This window comes from Chamaea fasciata, unplaced genomic scaffold (genome assembly GCF_029207755.1).
Source record: "Chamaea fasciata isolate MVZ Bird 193981 ecotype frontalis unplaced genomic scaffold, bChaFas1.0.hap1 SCAF_12, whole genome shotgun sequence".
Classification (NCBI taxonomy): Eukaryota; Metazoa; Chordata; class Aves; order Passeriformes; family Sylviidae; genus Chamaea; species Chamaea fasciata.
Genome location: NW_027094097.1, coordinates 14,743,322 through 14,758,945, shown reverse-complemented (window position 1 = coordinate 14,758,945; position 15,624 = coordinate 14,743,322). Strand labels below are relative to the sequence as shown.

General features: G+C 51.4%; 1 protein-coding gene across 2 annotated transcripts in view; it reads left to right on the top strand.

The window, feature by feature from the left end:
• Positions 1-9,816: 9,816 nt before the first annotated feature.
• ZCCHC14 (zinc finger CCHC-type containing 14) overlaps positions 9,817-15,624 on the top strand; it is a 49,056-nt gene continuing 43,248 nt past the window's right edge. The window contains exon 1 of one of the 2 annotated variants that reach the window (XM_066194737.1): positions 9,817-10,766. In XM_066194737.1, the coding sequence (XP_066050834.1) occupies positions 10,203-10,766 (564 nt within the window). In that variant the 5' untranslated portion in view covers positions 9,817-10,202. The remainder of the gene's footprint in view (positions 10,767-15,624) is intronic. The other variant, XM_066194738.1, reaches the window with a different exon arrangement.

The window sequence follows — 15,624 nt, the reverse complement described above, 5'->3', positions numbered from 1 at the left end:
CCCTGCCTGCAAAATACCCCCGGTGCAGTTCAAACAATGCTCTCAGGCACACGATGGGAATGTCGGAAATGCCCTGTTGATGATCCTTTTGTGTCCCTCCCAACTCAGAGGCATTCTGTCATTCCACGGTTCTACTTTAGGCGGGCAGGGCAAGAATCGGGTCCAAAAATGGGTATGGATTTGCCCAGGCCCGAAATGCACGGCGCAGAAGTTGTGTTTTCCACGATTCCTGGGCTCTGTAGCAACAGCGGGTTCCTGGCACCCTCTAATGGAAAAGCTCCGTCACTGAATCGCCGGCCCGAGCCTTGGCTCCTGCCTTCCTATTTTTAATCCAGTATCACAGGAATAACTGCGGGCCAGGCACGACACGCGGCGTGCCAGGAAGGACCTGGAGAATGTGCTGAACAAATGTCAGGGCTGCTCCCGGGGAAGGAGAGGCTGCCTGGTGCTCGCCCCCGGCGCCGGGAATCCAGCACGCCCAGGGATTGCTGCTTTACTCATGGAAATGAAAAGGGAAGAGCTCATCAGCGCTGACATTTGGGCCTTGTTTGTGAATTTGAGGCACATGCTCTTGGGCTAATCATGTTACATGGCCTGTCCTTTCCCTCTCCCCCTCCTCTCCCTCGGCAGCATTGATAGGGAGGAATTTTCTCGGATATTTTTCCAAGTCTGGCGTCCTGGATGTAGCTCAGGTCGGACTTGGCTCTGGAGCTGTCTGTAAACAGAATTCCTGGTTGAATTATAAGGTCTTTTTAAAGCTAAAAAGTGACACCCATAGCCAGGGAAGGTCTCCAAGGATTTGTCCCCAGCTGGCGGGGGGGGACAGCTGGCATTTAGGGGCACAGGGTTCCTGTCAGCCTCAAGCATCCCCACGGCCAAAGGGGGCAGGACACTGCAGCTTTTGGCTTCTATCAGGAGCTGGGATCCAGTCTGGGAATCCCTGGGTGGATCAGGAGAAAGAACTGGCTTTTCCATAGGTGGCTCAGTGAGATCCCCGCCCCAGGTAAAACATGGAATTTCTGCCAAGTGAGAGTCTGCCCCTTGCTGAGCTGCCAGAGGAGGAGCGAGTTAGGAAGAAGGACTCATCAATCTCATCCTTGTCCTTTACACTCTACATCCAGAGACAAATAAAATCATTTAAATAACAGTTTAATACAGGAAAACCCAATTTCCAGCCAGTGCTGCTCCATGCCAGTCTCAAAGCTGCGGAGAGGAGCTCGGAGTCCTCGGAGAGGGGCTCTTCATCAGGAACTGGAGTGACAGGACAAGGGAATGGCTTCAAAGTGACAGAGAGCAGGGATGGATGGGATACTGGGAAGAAATTCCTTCCTGTGAGGGTGCTGAGGCCCTGGCACAGGTGCCCAGAGAAGCTGTGGCTGTCCCTGGAAATGTCCAAGGCCAGGTTGGACGGGGCTTGGAGCAGCCTGGGATAGTGGAAGGTATCCCTGACCATAGCAGGGGTGGGATGAATTTTAAGGTCCTTTCCAAACCAAACCATTCCGTGATTCAATGACTGGCTGCAGTGGGCAGGAGGTTCCAGCACATCAGGTGGCATTTCCCTTGGGAAAAAGCTGCCAAAACCCAACAAATCCAAAGAAAAGAGCAAACTGCCCAGAGCCTGACAAATGTGCCATTAGTGACACCAAGAGTTTGACTCTCCCATGGCTACCTGTGCATCTTTTGTCTCACAACAGAGAGCAAAAACCAGGCTGTGACGTGCCAGACCATAAAAACCAGAGGACAAGTATTCCCCAGTATCTGCCGAGGGTTACCTGAGCCCCTCAGGTGAATTTTACCTGTGAGTTTAAGGCATGGTTGAACACAGACCTCTCTGGATGTGAAAGCCAATCCCAAAATTCAGCAGGTCTCCTCTCAAATCCCTTCAAAAACCCTTTTACTTTTAGAATCCCAGTTTCCACAGCAACAAGACACACAGCTCTCTGCGGAGTTTAGGGCTATAAATAACCCCAAGATCTATAGTTGTGATATTAGCTATGAGGGCTTTAAAAAAAAAAAAATTGCATGTGGTAATGAAGGGAAAGGCTCAGCGCTGAAAGGAAACAAATTTAATGAGGAAAAGATGGTTTCCTGACTCGGTTTAGAGCACAGCTTTGAACAAAGGAAAGCTGCTCCTGGTAAGATCCTGCCTTTTCTGAGAGCCAGATTGATTTCAGTCGGATTTTTGGGAGCGGTGCTTTACAATCTCCCTTTTACCTGTGCTGAAACGCTGCGCTGTCTTAAAAAAAGAAGGGAAAAAAAATGTCAGTTAGGTGTTGTTTTCCCAGCCTTGCTCGTCGTGGGGAAGCAATTAGAAGGTGACACTGAGCCAGGTTTTAGCACAGCCCAAGCCCTGCCTGCCACAGCAGCCACTCCATCCTCCCTCTTTGGGGAAAGGATGTCTCCGTGTGCTAACTTTAAACACATCCTTTAATCCTAATCGCTCCCCTGCTCCGGGAGGGGAGCTGCTATTCCTCGGGATGCAGTCAGAGGGCAGGAATTCAGTCTGTGCTGGCCTTCCCCCTTGACATCAGCGTGTAAACAAAGGCGCGATCCCATGGGGGAAGATAAATACTGGCCGCGTTGGAAGCAAAAGAGGAAATTAAATAACCATCACATGGGCGTAAGAACCAGCTAGTCAGGGGAGGGGAGGGGGGACCGGTGGCCTGGAGCTGGCAGAACAGATTTGTACACAGTAGTGAGGAGGAGGAGATGAGGAAGGAGAAGAAAGGAAACACAAAAATCAAAGAGTTATTTGGAGTTTCCTCTCTCACAAACAGAAGGTCCGTGTTATTCAAACAGATGCACCGCGTGTCACCAGTTTGCTGGTGTTTGTTATTTTAAGGATGGTCTTAGGAAGAAAATAAATTCCACGCCGAGGCTCCTTCATACCCATTTTAGGCAGTCTGTGGAGAGGAGCCCAAAGAGTGGGGTTGTGGAGATTCCTCCGGGCTGAGCTGCTGCTACATCCTCTGCTCTCTCTCCAGGAGAGGATTTTAGGGAATTGCTGGGAAGGGATCCCACAGCAGCTCCAGCTCAGGGCAGGCTGGGGCAGGAACCCACCGGCAGCACCGTGGGGCTGCATTGCTGCTGCTCCTTCCCAGGGAACCCCCAAAAACTGGGAGGAAAAAGGTGGCTGGTACAACATGGACAGGAAAAATCCAGCAAAATGTGGAAATGGGAAGCTGTTCTCTGGCCAGACATTCCCTACACAGTCCTGAGTGGAGACACCTCTGCCTTGGGCTGGGGAGGGGACAGAGGACTCTGCAGCAAGAGGGGAATCATTCAATTAAATGTGATCCCTGGGTTCACCAGGCCTGGCCTCACCACCAGCTGGAAAAATTCTGTGGATGGTGATCTGCAGTGGTGGCTCTGCAAAGGAATTGGTTTTGCAACCCAGGGTAAAGCAGGGAGCAGAACGACGTTGGAGTCTCCCATGAGCCACACCAAAATCGGGGTTTATTTCTCCTGAAGGTGTTGGTTTGTCCATGGGGAGAAAAGTGAGACATAAACCACATTACTCTGGCCCCCAGCAAGTGGTCTGGTAGAGATCTGCTGTTGAGGTGACACAGGCACCAGCCTGGTGTCTTTTTCGAACGTTGCCACACTCAGAGCTGTAGGAATTTTTGGTGGGAAAGAGCCAGCACAAACATTATCCATATACAGGGAAAAAAAAATTAAATGTCCAACTGCAATTTCTGGGCTCAGAGTGCAAACATTTAATTCAGCACCTCCTGGCCCAGTGACATTTCTGGATGGATTGTGTTCTCTAAAAGGTTTTCAAGCCTCTCTCCTCCTCTGGATAAAAGCAAAGCAGGAGGAGACATGAAAAACCTTTCCCTTCAGAGAACACATCAGGCACAGGACACGCCATGGGACTGAGGGAACATTTCTGTCCCTGTGATTAACTGATCAGCACGCAGGACATTTCAGAAGCTTTTTTAATAGAAAGACACAAAAGACTGGAATCAGTAAGAAATAGTAAAAGGAAAAGAAAATATGAGGCATTGCAGAGGGAGCAGGCACCAGGCCCATTCTCTGAGGGCTCTGTCCTGCTCCCACTGAAATCAAAAGGAGTTTTAGAGTTGGCTGCAGTGGGAACAGGAACAGTCCTTAAGGCACTAATTAGTACAGCTGGCTGAATAATGCATAATGAACAGTTCATTCAGCTAATTTCATCTCTTTTTCTATTCATGACTTGCCCGTGAACCAATCCCAATTTTCTCATTTTGGTCGTCATTCAGAAGCTATTTGTGGGTTTCTTCAGGAAATCATCCCCAGAGTGAGATTCCAGCTCACATCCCAACATGTAAATATTGGGAATTTGCCCAGAAGTGTTTAAACGTGGGACCTGCAGGTGGGACAGGTGACACCAGCTCTCTAAAGGTGGGCTGGGAGAGCTGGGGCTGCTCAGCCTGGAGAGGAGAAGGATCCACGGGGACTTCAGAGCCCCTTCCAGTGCCAAAGGGGCTCCAGGAGGAGCAGAAAGTCCAGGAGGGACTTTGGACAGGGACATGGAATGGGGGAATGACTTCCCACTGCCAGAGGGCAGGGATGGATGGGATAGTGGGAAGGAATGGTTCCCTGTGAGGGTGCCCAGAGAAGCTGTGGCTGCCCCTGGATCCCTGGAAATGTCCAAGGCCAGGCTGGATCACACTGGGCTAATGGAAGGTGTCTCTGCCCATGGCAGGGGGTGGAATGGAATGAATTTCAAGGTCCTTTCCAACCCAAACCATAGTTTCATTTTTGCCCGAGCTGATTTTCTACCACCGACTGCAGCAAGACTTTCAAATGTTGCAAAGAAACACTGAACTTTACACCCACATTCAGCACATACTTGGGCACTTTCCTTTTCTCCCTCGTCCTTTCTCCTCCAGCCCTTTAAACTGATCTAGCTGGTTATTGGAATACTGACCCAAGGCAGTGAGGGAAGGGATATGATGTGAAAACACCCCAAGGAATTCCACTGGAATAATCAAGTAAATACTTCCAGATTTTCCTTTCCAGCTCTGAAGTGTTTTGGCTTCAGCAAGGACTAAATTAACGTTGTGTAATGGATGGGGGCTGGAATCAGCCTGTGGATCACAGAGGACAACTCCAGGCTGGGCTGCTGCACATCCCTAATTTGGTAAAGTCGCCCAAAATGTGACTTTGGCGGGGCAAGATTGGAGTAAAAGGAATATTCCAAACAGGAATGCAAAGGAAAATGGCTGGCAGTGATGGGGCAGGGGGGCCAGGATGAGGCATCCCTGTCCCTCCAGCCAGGAGAGGCAGGGACAGGCAGGGAGAGACAGGGAAACCCAAGAAACCAACTTCTTTTTGCAGCAGTTCCCGAGACAGATGCAAGGAGCAAGGGAAGGGAGCTGGGCAGTGTTTTTGGCAGCCAGGCACTGTGGATTTTCGCTCTGAAAGAAGTCCCACAGGGAACCAGAAGGGCATCCTGGCTTCTGGGGCCAAGGAGGGACGTGCCAGCACCGCTGGAAAGGGACACAGGGGACACACGGGGCAAGGGACGTTCAGGGCTGCTCACGCTTTGAATTTTGAAAGGTGACAGATGAAGCAGAGCGTGATTGAGAGAGGATCTTAGCTGAGGGAGAGGTGAGACTCTCTCTTACGGCTCCAGCAGAAAAGAACTCCTGGAAAATGCGTATTTACAGACACTCGAGTGCGTGCCGGCGTCTATCGGCAGAGGGCAGCGACACTCGCAGGCACAGGCTCATCCCTGGCAGCCTTCAATCCATCCCGCTCCTGCTGCTGTCACAGCAAGGACACCTTCCCCACCCTGCCCAAACCAAACCCATTTTAATCCTTGAAAATCAACCTCCAAGGGCTGCTGCAGACTCGACATCTGGCCGCTTTTTGGTTTGGGTTTTTTCGGTCCGTTCCCCCCCCACCCCCCCCCCACCCCTTCCCAAAGCCCACGTGATATTTTTCTGTGCGCTTCAAAGCTGGGGTTTGTTTGTTTATTCAAGCCCGAGAGCTCCAATTCCAGCATCTGCGCGAAAGCCGGCAGGAAATAGCCCGTGTGCTCAGAAGTAGTTGAGAGAACGAGCAAGGGCAGTATTTATCTTTCCCTTCCGTGGAATCGGAGTGCAGGAGACACGCAAGGCTCCTGCTCCTGCCACTCACCGCATCCCGGCAGGAAAGGACAGGGTGGAGCCGCAGGGATTTCGGTGGGGATTGGGAGAGCTGGGCGCCAGGCAGGGCGGAACGGCGATGAGGAGGAAGGTTTGGAACAAGGCAGGCAGGAAGGGATGAGGCAGGGGATGCTCAGCATCGGGAAATCCGGGAGAGGTGCGAGAGAGCGAGGCGTATCTCCGAAGGAGCGGGCAGCTCCGGGGGGAACAAGGCACAGAGATCCCACTTTAAACACCCAGCTGGTCTGTCAGGTTTTATGTTCACCCGTGGACAGAGTGGGCTTTCAGATCAGATCATGCTGGGAGAGCATTCAGTCCCCAAAAAAGGGAAAGCTGTTTTGGCACGGAACGCACTCGAGGGAAGGCTGCCCATCACGGCTGACTCACACCCGGGACGGCAGTGGGTTCGCCTCTGCCTTTGCCAGTCATTTTGGTAAAAGTTTGGGATTTCCGGGCTGGATTTCTGGCACAAGTGCTAAGATTTAAACCACATTTAGGAGGTTTAGAATGTCAAAGCTGTCATTAAACGGGGAGAAGATTTTGCGAGCGTTGATCAGCCTCCTAAAGGCTCCTAAATGTGATGGGGAAAAGCTCTGAGAAGGTCCCTGTGGAGGAGTTCTGTGGGCTGGGAGCACTGGCCACTTGATGGATCTGGGTAACTCAACTGGTCTTTTATCCAGCAGCCTCCCAAATAAATCTCCTCCTTTTCCGTGGTAGAGATTCTCATTTTCATTGTCTCTGTGGATGGACACAGAAGTGAAAATCTCCTTCCACACTGGACTCAGTCACCTGCCTCACACTGAGTTATTTCATTTAATTTTTATAGGCTTTTGGCCATTCCGGGTTGCATGGAGTCAAACTTACAGGAAGGAACAATCTGTGATAATCAGGATATTCAATCAGGATAAATAATGAAGATAAATCAATCCTGTGACAAAGGATTTGGCTACAATGGCTCTGAGGTGCTGCTTGAAGGGAAAGAAGCACTTCAGCCAAGCTCCTTGGTTTTACAGGGTTGAGGAAGTCCAATCAGGAGAATTTACAACATCAGCTAAAACTGAGGTGTTGAAGGACTGGACCGTCTCTCAGTCCTCAGCCAACTGCAACATTCAACAACAGCCTCTGCACGCTCTGAAAATACCAAAAAAAAAAAAAAATAGGAGAATCAGTTCTTGCTTACTGATTACTCCAGCAAGGAATCTTCCCCAGCTGTGTCAAGCATGCACAAAGAGAATTTTCAGGGAGAACAGGTAGGAAATGGGATGATCTGGGGAAGAAATGAGGAGCCAGTCTGGTGTCCTGTGCTCGTAGGAGGAACAGGGCTGCACAGGCACCCCAGAACGACCTTCACTCCCAACCCACTGCCCGCACAAGTGGTAACACGAGCTCTTACTCAGTTGATTTATCTCCCTGAAAGCGGTTCCTGGCTCTGCCCCTGGACAGTCAGGAATTCTTGGTGACAGAATTATGTGTCACGCCCCCTTTGGTTTCCTCAGGCTTCACCCAAAGTCACTTCTAATCAGAGAAAAGGCTCCCAGTTCATCTATTACACTTTGGATTAGGGTTTGTTTTGCCGTCTGGCATCAAAGACAAAAAAATTTCTGGCTGTAAACCACAGAATCACTCTTTTGCAACAAAACTCTCATTCAAACATTTATTTAGACTCAGTCTTAGACCTGGTTCCCCAAGCAGAAAGTTTTGACCTTCTTCACCTTGCTACGGAAACCTGACTTTGAGCACAGCGTGGTGCTTTCAGGATGGATTAGTGGATAAAGGACGCGCTTTCAGGATGGATAAAGACATCAATACAAGCAGAAAGGCCACCAAAGAGCTCATCATGCCCATGCCAACAGCCTGGCCCGGGCTAGAACTCAATGCAGAGCTTTCCTAAGGGACTGAGAGCACTTCCTCTGTTTTCCACACATCCCTTCCTCCCGTGGACAATGCCAGGCACGGCAGGAAAAGGAAGCACATATGGTTTGCACTCCACGACGGATCTCTGCAAGGAAAAGGACAGAGAGAGGCTGTGGGGCTGTCAAGGACCCTCTCACAGCAGGAGTCTGCAACAGAAGCAGGGTTGTGTGTCTTTACAATGTCTGACATTATGCAGCCCCAGTCAGTGTCCTCCGCCTGCTGATTCCTGCATTTCAGTGGGACTCCAATAAGTGCAGTCGATGGCCCTCGATGTTCCACGGGGAAATAAAAAAGGATAAACTACCAGCATTTGGAATGTTTGTGGGGCAGCAGTTCATCTTAGCAAGGTGTATAATGAGATTTCCAATAAACCATCACCCAGAGGAATCAGACTTCTGTGATTACCAGCACAAGTGGTCACACAACTCATGTGAGAGCCCCCATTTGGGCATCTGCACATCCCATAAAGATCAGCTCGAGACAAAATGCAATTTTGCCATTAAAAACATCAACGTTGGGTCTTTTTGTTTATCTGCGGTGCAGCAACGTTGCACTTGTGAAAATAAAACACACGGTCCGTCTTCCAAGATTACCATCATATAAAAACCAAGCCTGCGTTCATCCGCTGCCTGCCTGGGGCTGCGTTTAAAAACGTTATTCCTGCCTTGTCCCAGTTAAAGATCTTCACCCGTGTCATTTACCCAGCTGATGCGCAGTCTGGCGACTGGGCTACCACAGCCAAACAGCCGAGTCCCATGGAAAAACACCACGAAAAACAGAAATTGTGTCTGCCTCTTGGCTGCCCTTGCAACCCTGCTGGAAAACTGCATTGCTACGTCGCTGTCAGCCAGAACCACGGTTTAGAATGGAGAGTGTGAACGTGGGGGCCGAGAAAAATGGTCGTTTTGAGAGGTCTTTGGTGTCTCTTTTGTTTCCACACTGTATTTAAAGACAATCTGGAGTCAGGTGCCAAACTGGCTGCGGGTTGGCTTGGTGGCGGCTCGCCGCTGCCAAAAGCTTTATCGGGGTTTTGGCATCACCACCAGCAGCAGCTCGGGCTGCATCCCTGAGGCTCTTTGTCATCCTAAAACAGCGGCTGAGGAAGGGGAGCATCGCAGCCATTCCCTCTTCCACTCCATAGGCTCCGCGCGGCTGGAATGAGGCGTTGTGACCGAAAAGGCAGGGAAAAGGCAGGGAAAAGGCACTACTGCCCACACTGGAGGCAGCACAGAGCACGGGCAGCACTCGGAGCCGGGGGACAGACTCAAAATGCACCGGCCATGAAGGACAGAAGGTGCTCACACACGATTTGGGACGTAAAGATGCTCCCCGAGGCTCCTCTCCAGGCTGCAGGGGAGGACAGGAGCCGCAGACCCAAAGCCGTCGGCTCCGCGGGGTCAGCGGGAGCGGGGCGAGGCACAGCTGTGCCCCGGGCGGGGTCATCGCCCCTCAGAGAGCCCCGGGGCAGCGGCGGCCGCAGCCGCGGACCCTCCGCACCCGCGGGCGGCCACACACACAAAAGGCACCCCTTCCCGCCCCTCTCCTATTTAATGACTCCTCGACCAATCAGCGCCAGGGGCGGGGCTCAACCGGGAGGATTGACAAGCCCCCGAGACCCTGCTCCCGGGAGGGCGGGAGGGGGCGGGGAGAAGCGCGGCCACAGCCAATCGCCGCGGGCGGGCGAACGTCTGGGCCAATCAGCGGCGCGGGGGGCGTGTCCCGCCGCGGGGTCAGGCCGGGAGCGAAGGCGCCCGTCGCTCCCTGTTCCTCCCGCTCCGCTCGCGGCCGAGCCTCCTCACCGCGGGATCCCTCCGCCTGCGCGCAGCGGCCGCCGGGGTGTGCGCGCGGATCCGTGCCCCTCCGCCCGGGAGGGATTATTTCCCGCGGTCGCGGCGGCGGGGTGGCCCCGGCGGGGCCGGGGGATGGAGGCACCGGGCGCCCGCCGGAGGGACGGAGGAGCCGCCCCGTGAGGGAGGAACGGGAGCGCAGCGGCCTCCTCGGGGCCGCCGGCGGGCGGGGACCCCGCGGCCAGGCCGCGCCTCAGCGCTCGGGCCTGCGCCGCCCTCAGCGGGGCCCGGCCCGGCCCTGCCCGCCCGGGGTTGCCCCAGGCCGGGCGTGCGAGCCCCGGCCGGGGCGTGCTCGGCGCGGGGCACCATGGTGGAGAAGCGGTGCCCGCGGCTGCAGCGGGACGGCGTGTACCGCTGGTTCTCCGAGCTGCCCTCCCCGCAGCGCGTGGAGTTCCTGTGCGGCCTCCTGGACCTGTGCATCCCGCTGGAGCTGCGCTTCCTGGGCGCCTGCCTGGAGGACCTGGCCCGCAAGGATTATCACTCCCTGCGCGACTCCGAGATCAAGGCCAACAACCCCGCCGACCTGGGCAGCCTCACCAACCTGACGGACGAGGTGGTGCGCAGCAAACTGCTGGTGTCCCTCGCCCTGCTGGGCTCTGCGCACCGCGAGGCCGCCGGGGTCCTGTTCCGCACCCTCACCCACATCGACTCGGTCATCAACAACTACGGGCTGCAGCTCAACGAGGGCCGCACGGGGGATGAGTTCCTGTTGCTCTTCACCATGGCATCCAACCACCCGGCGTTCAGCTTCCACCAGAAGCAGGTGCTGAGGCAGGAGCTCACCCAGATCCAGAGTCTCATGGCCAGCAGCGGCAAGAATCCCAGCACCTCTACCCTCAACACCATGGCAACCTATCCCGGCTGCCATAAGGTGGGTTACCGCTGCTTGTTTGCGCGCTGGAATGGCAGCGGGCTCTCATTTTAAAGCGTGGTGGTAAATGGCAGCTTTCAGAGGCCGGCGGTTGGTTGGTGATGGGGATGGTCAGCTGAGGGCGCGGGGAGAGGATGGATGGAGTTTTTACGAGCTTGTGACATTTATAAATGAGAAGGGGTTCGCAAGCAGATCGACAGCAGCAATGTAAGCCTTGCCTGATAGCGTCTGCTGGGGGAACAGTCCTGCCAGCTGCGCGGAAAACCAGTGATTTAGGAAGGGAAATAAATGCATCTCCAGATAAAAGCGTCTGCTTGAAAGTTCCCCCTGGAAGAAGTTGGAGAGGAGGAGTAGCTGTCCAGTGGCAGAGCATCTTTGTGCGGCTGGGTTTTGTTCAGACGGGTGTGATGGCAATCGTTTGGAGTTGCTGGTGTTAAGCTAAAAGAATTGTCGTTTTCTGTCTCTCTCCATCCCTCGGGTGTCCATCGTGGTGTCGGGGTTCACCGTCATTAACTTGCTGCTCTTTCATTCAGTTGCCAGCAGTTGGGCCAGACAGGAGCGTTTAAAGATGTGCTGTAAGTCACTGGATGTGTGGCTGCTTAATTCTGCTTAATTGCTCTCCGCCCTCTACAAATCAGGGAGTCCGAGTGTCTTTTCTGCCTGATTTTAACCCGCTGGAAAGTTCAATCTCAGCACCAGCTTAGAGGGTGCTGGTGAGAAGTTTACAGGCTGCAGCCTTTGAGGATGAGTGGATGATGTGTTACCCTGCTCTGGGGAAAGGTGGGGAACGCCTAAAAGCTGTGAAAACCCCAGTGTTGGAGTATAAGCCTAAATAAAGCTGTTTCTGAGGGCTCAGGAGAGATTTCACTAAGTTGAGCGTTGAATTCCAGGCTGAGGCAGAAATCTGGGCACAGTCTTGCCCGGAATACAAATTTCCTTCCAACGTCGTGTTTCTTTAAACACCTCTGCTTTGTAAAATTGAGATGTGTTCAGCTTCATATTATTTTTATTCTTGCCTTCCTGTCTTATGCCAGTTCCTAACCTCTTGTAGTAAGGGGAGCAAGGTATGGGAGAGCCTCTTCATCCAGCTGAAACCTCCATGTGGATAAAATAGATCTGGGAAGAATATTTCCACACAGGATGTAGAAGGGTATAATTAAAATCAGAAAGAAAAAAAAAAAAGCTGCTTTTCAGAGACTTCACTACTTGCAGCTTCCCTTATTCGAATGATGCAGCGACCCTGGGTTGGGAAGGAAACGCTGTAAATCATATCCAAGTTCCCCCCAGAATAAAAAAAAAAAAAAAAAGAGATAAAATCAAGCAGGCAGGAAGGTTTTTGAGAGTGTTCTTTGTGAGCTGCAGGATTTATGGAGCTGAAGAAACTCGGGCACTATTTATGTCAATCTAAGATGGACGGAGAATCCATCCTGCCATTTTTCCTGCCAGGAATGAGGCAGCCAGGATCGTTTGATTATTTTTTTTTTCTTCGCTCCTTCTGAGCTCACTGAAGGGTTGCCTCTTTAAAAAAGCACATTTTTATAGAATTGTGCCTTGAAGAATCTCGGTTGCTAAGTGCAGAGTAGTGAGAGGGAACACAAAGGTGACTTTGCCTTCACAGTCTCTGAATGTGCATTTTGTTTGAAGTGATGCAAATTTCCTGAAGGTTTTTGTTTTTGTTGTTCTTCGCTGGGTAATTCTGCTACTTTTAGAGCGAGCAGTTGGCTTAAGCCAGGAGTTGGATGAAGCAAGTGGAAAAAACAATGTTTCTCCATTCAGCCCCGTTTAAGCGTGCACAAATAAATTCTAGCCCCGAGCCCTTGTGGTGTCACCGAGTGATGCTGTGACAATCCTCGTGCTGTAACATCACCTAGAAAAAACCCCAGTGTGGATGTGGAGAGCTAGTGAGTGCCCTGGGCTGCTGCTCTTTCTGCTGGGAGCTGGAGGAGAATTCCCTCCCTGGTGGCAGCACTTTCTCCTGGCTCCTGTTGCTTTACTCCAGCGGGAGCTGGGTGTTCAGTGGGGGAATTCTGCTCCTCCTTAAGGAGCTGGAGAAATGCGCATCACTTGAGGTCCTGACAGACTTTGGGAAGCTGGGATGGCGTGGATGGATATGAGATGGGTTTGTGACCAGGGAGCTGTTTGTGAACTGGCTGAGTTTCGCCTTGGGAGAGAGGAAATAGGGTGTAACTCCTGTGTAACTGTACCTGCCCTGCTGTTACAATTTCTCATTTATGTGTAACTTGTTTAGTCGGCAGATACGACAGGAAAGTGAGCAGTGCTCTTTGTTCTCCTCATAGAACCAAATGGGAGTGTGCTGCTTCTGCTTAGCCAGCCCCGTTAAAATATGTCCCAACCTGAGATTAGCTGTAACTTTTTCCAGAGGATGGGACCTTGCAATCCTTTTTTCCATCTCCTCTTTCACATTTAACAGTGAAATATCTCAAATTGTGTTTAACGGTGAAGAGACTGAGCAGCTGATACAAATTTACTGTAAATATTTCATGATTCCTCAAGTTGCTTTGGGGTAGGTGAACCCAGCTGAAGGTGGTCAGTGCTGCAAACTGCTTTTTGCGGTTTCCTTTTACTGCCTGCAGTTGCTGACTCTGAGGAGGCTTAAAACAGCTGCCCATGTGGGTTTTTTGTGCTTTTTTCAGATGCTTCTTCTCTTACCTGAATCTTAACTTTGCAGGAAAAGGTGGCTGTGGCTGCCTTTAAGTAGGTCAGTAATTATTAGAATTGATGGTTTCTACCTGATGGCATAAAATGAACGTTTTATGAAAAGGAGGGGAAATGCTGCCTTGGACTCTGTGAGGATGGAATATTCTGAGGTGGAAGGGATAAAGAGATCATTGAGTCCTGCCCAGGACATCCCAGGAATTCTCCCTGGAACAGGGAACAGGGACAGGAGGGGGAACAGCCTCAGGCTGGGCCAGGGGAGGCTCAGGGTGGACACCAGCAGGAATTTCCCCATGAAAAGGGGGCTCAGGGGTTGGAACTGCCCAGGGAGGGTTGGATCCCCATCCCTGGAGGTGTCCCAGGAATTCCTGGGCTCTGGGCTCATGACAAGGTGGGGATTGGTCACAGGTTGGACTTAATGACCTTGGGGGTCTTTTCCAGCCTCAGGGTTTCTGTGATTCCCTGCTGGAGTGGATGGCAGATGGAAACACAAATCTGAGCTTGGATTCTGTGACTTTCAGGGATTCATCATAACATGAATCTCTGCATGGACTTTCCCTCTCCAGAACTGTGCTGGCAGTAACTCCAAGGACAGAACTCAGAGCTGGGGAAGTTACTCATGAATCTGTCACTCCGTTTCCTGGAGTTGTCTCATCTCCTCACTGAGGTTGTGCTGTAAAACCAGGGAAATAAGGGAATGCTTTGGGAGTCAGCACCTGCTCTGCTGTGACAGGAGCTCTTCAGGCTGATGAGCTCTAGGTTTAGATCAGAAATAATCAGAAATAATCACCCTGAGTGCAGTTTGTGTGCAGCTGAAGGGAAATCAGGGCAGTGACACTGTGGTTGTGTGGCTGTTTTGGGCTGGTATCTTGTGAATGGGAAGGAAGGTTCTTGCCCAGTCAGCTTCCAAATCCTGCCCCAATGGCTATTTCAGGTTTAGAGCATAAGGTGCTATTTTTTCACTCCTGCTAATTCCATAGGCCCCTCTAAAGCTTCCCAAGAACTCAGGGCTGGACATTGGGAGCTCTGGAGTTGCTCTGAGGGATCCATTTCAAACACCTTCACCTGTCTGCACTGTTTGCCTCCGGAGCATGAATGGACAGAACTCCATTGAGAAATACCCTGATATTTTTATTTCACCAATGGAGTGAGGAGTTATTAAAAACCATCACTTACTTGCTGGGTTGAAACTGAGTCGTGCAGCCCTCACAGAGACAGCAGTGCAGCTCTTCAGTGATCTGTGTCAGCTGCCTTTACGGCTTTTCTTTTTTTGAGCTTTGTAGGGATGGAGTAAATCGTGTCAAACTTAATTTTTAGCCTCTTGGAGGGTATTTGGTGGATTCAGCAGATGACCACGTTGTGAGAGCAGTTGCTGGCTGGGATTAGAGGTGTTTACTCACTGTGTCAGGAGTTGCTTTCTCAGGGTGATCTCACTTTCCAAACCACTTGAATCCAACCTCAGGAGTTTGGGGGACAAGTCTTGTTTCTTCCAGTGGTGGCATTGCCCAGCCCTGCGTGACTTTTGCATGTCCTTTGAGAATTTTTTGGGTACTCCAGGCAACTTGGATTGCACACACCTCTTGATATTCCACTTAAAAAATGTGAGGCTTCTCTTTTCTTACTCATGGTTTCATTTGAAATGTGATAAAACGCTTCATTCCCAAACCTGCAATATTTTCAGGAATGAGCTTTACATATAAAGGAATCCTTGGAAGACAATGGTCTTGGGTAGGAACAATATTAATTAGCACCAAATTCACTTTGCCTAATCACATGTTACATGATGAGCTGGAATTTAGGAACCTAAAGGAGTTTGCTTGGGAAATGCACTGTGCACCCAAACATCAGGGGCAGAGCAGCCAAAAAAATGTGTGTTGAGCTCATAATGATGATGTTTTTTCCGTGGACTGTTCTCCCATTTATTTTTGCACGGGCTGAATGAGGTTTTTGTTTTAAGAGTGCATTCCGCTTCACTTTTTAAATTTACTCCTTTTTCTGCTAATTACCTTGTTTCTGTCAGTTGTCAGTGAAGCAGCACTGAAGTGAACCTTGTTCTTCTGGAGTCAAGATTCCTGTTGGGAGGTGTTGGATGGTTTGGGCTGTACCAGGTCTGAGCTGTTCTAATGGAATCAGTGCCTGGGCTGGAGGAGCAGAGCCAGCAGCAGTTCACCACCCCTCCCAG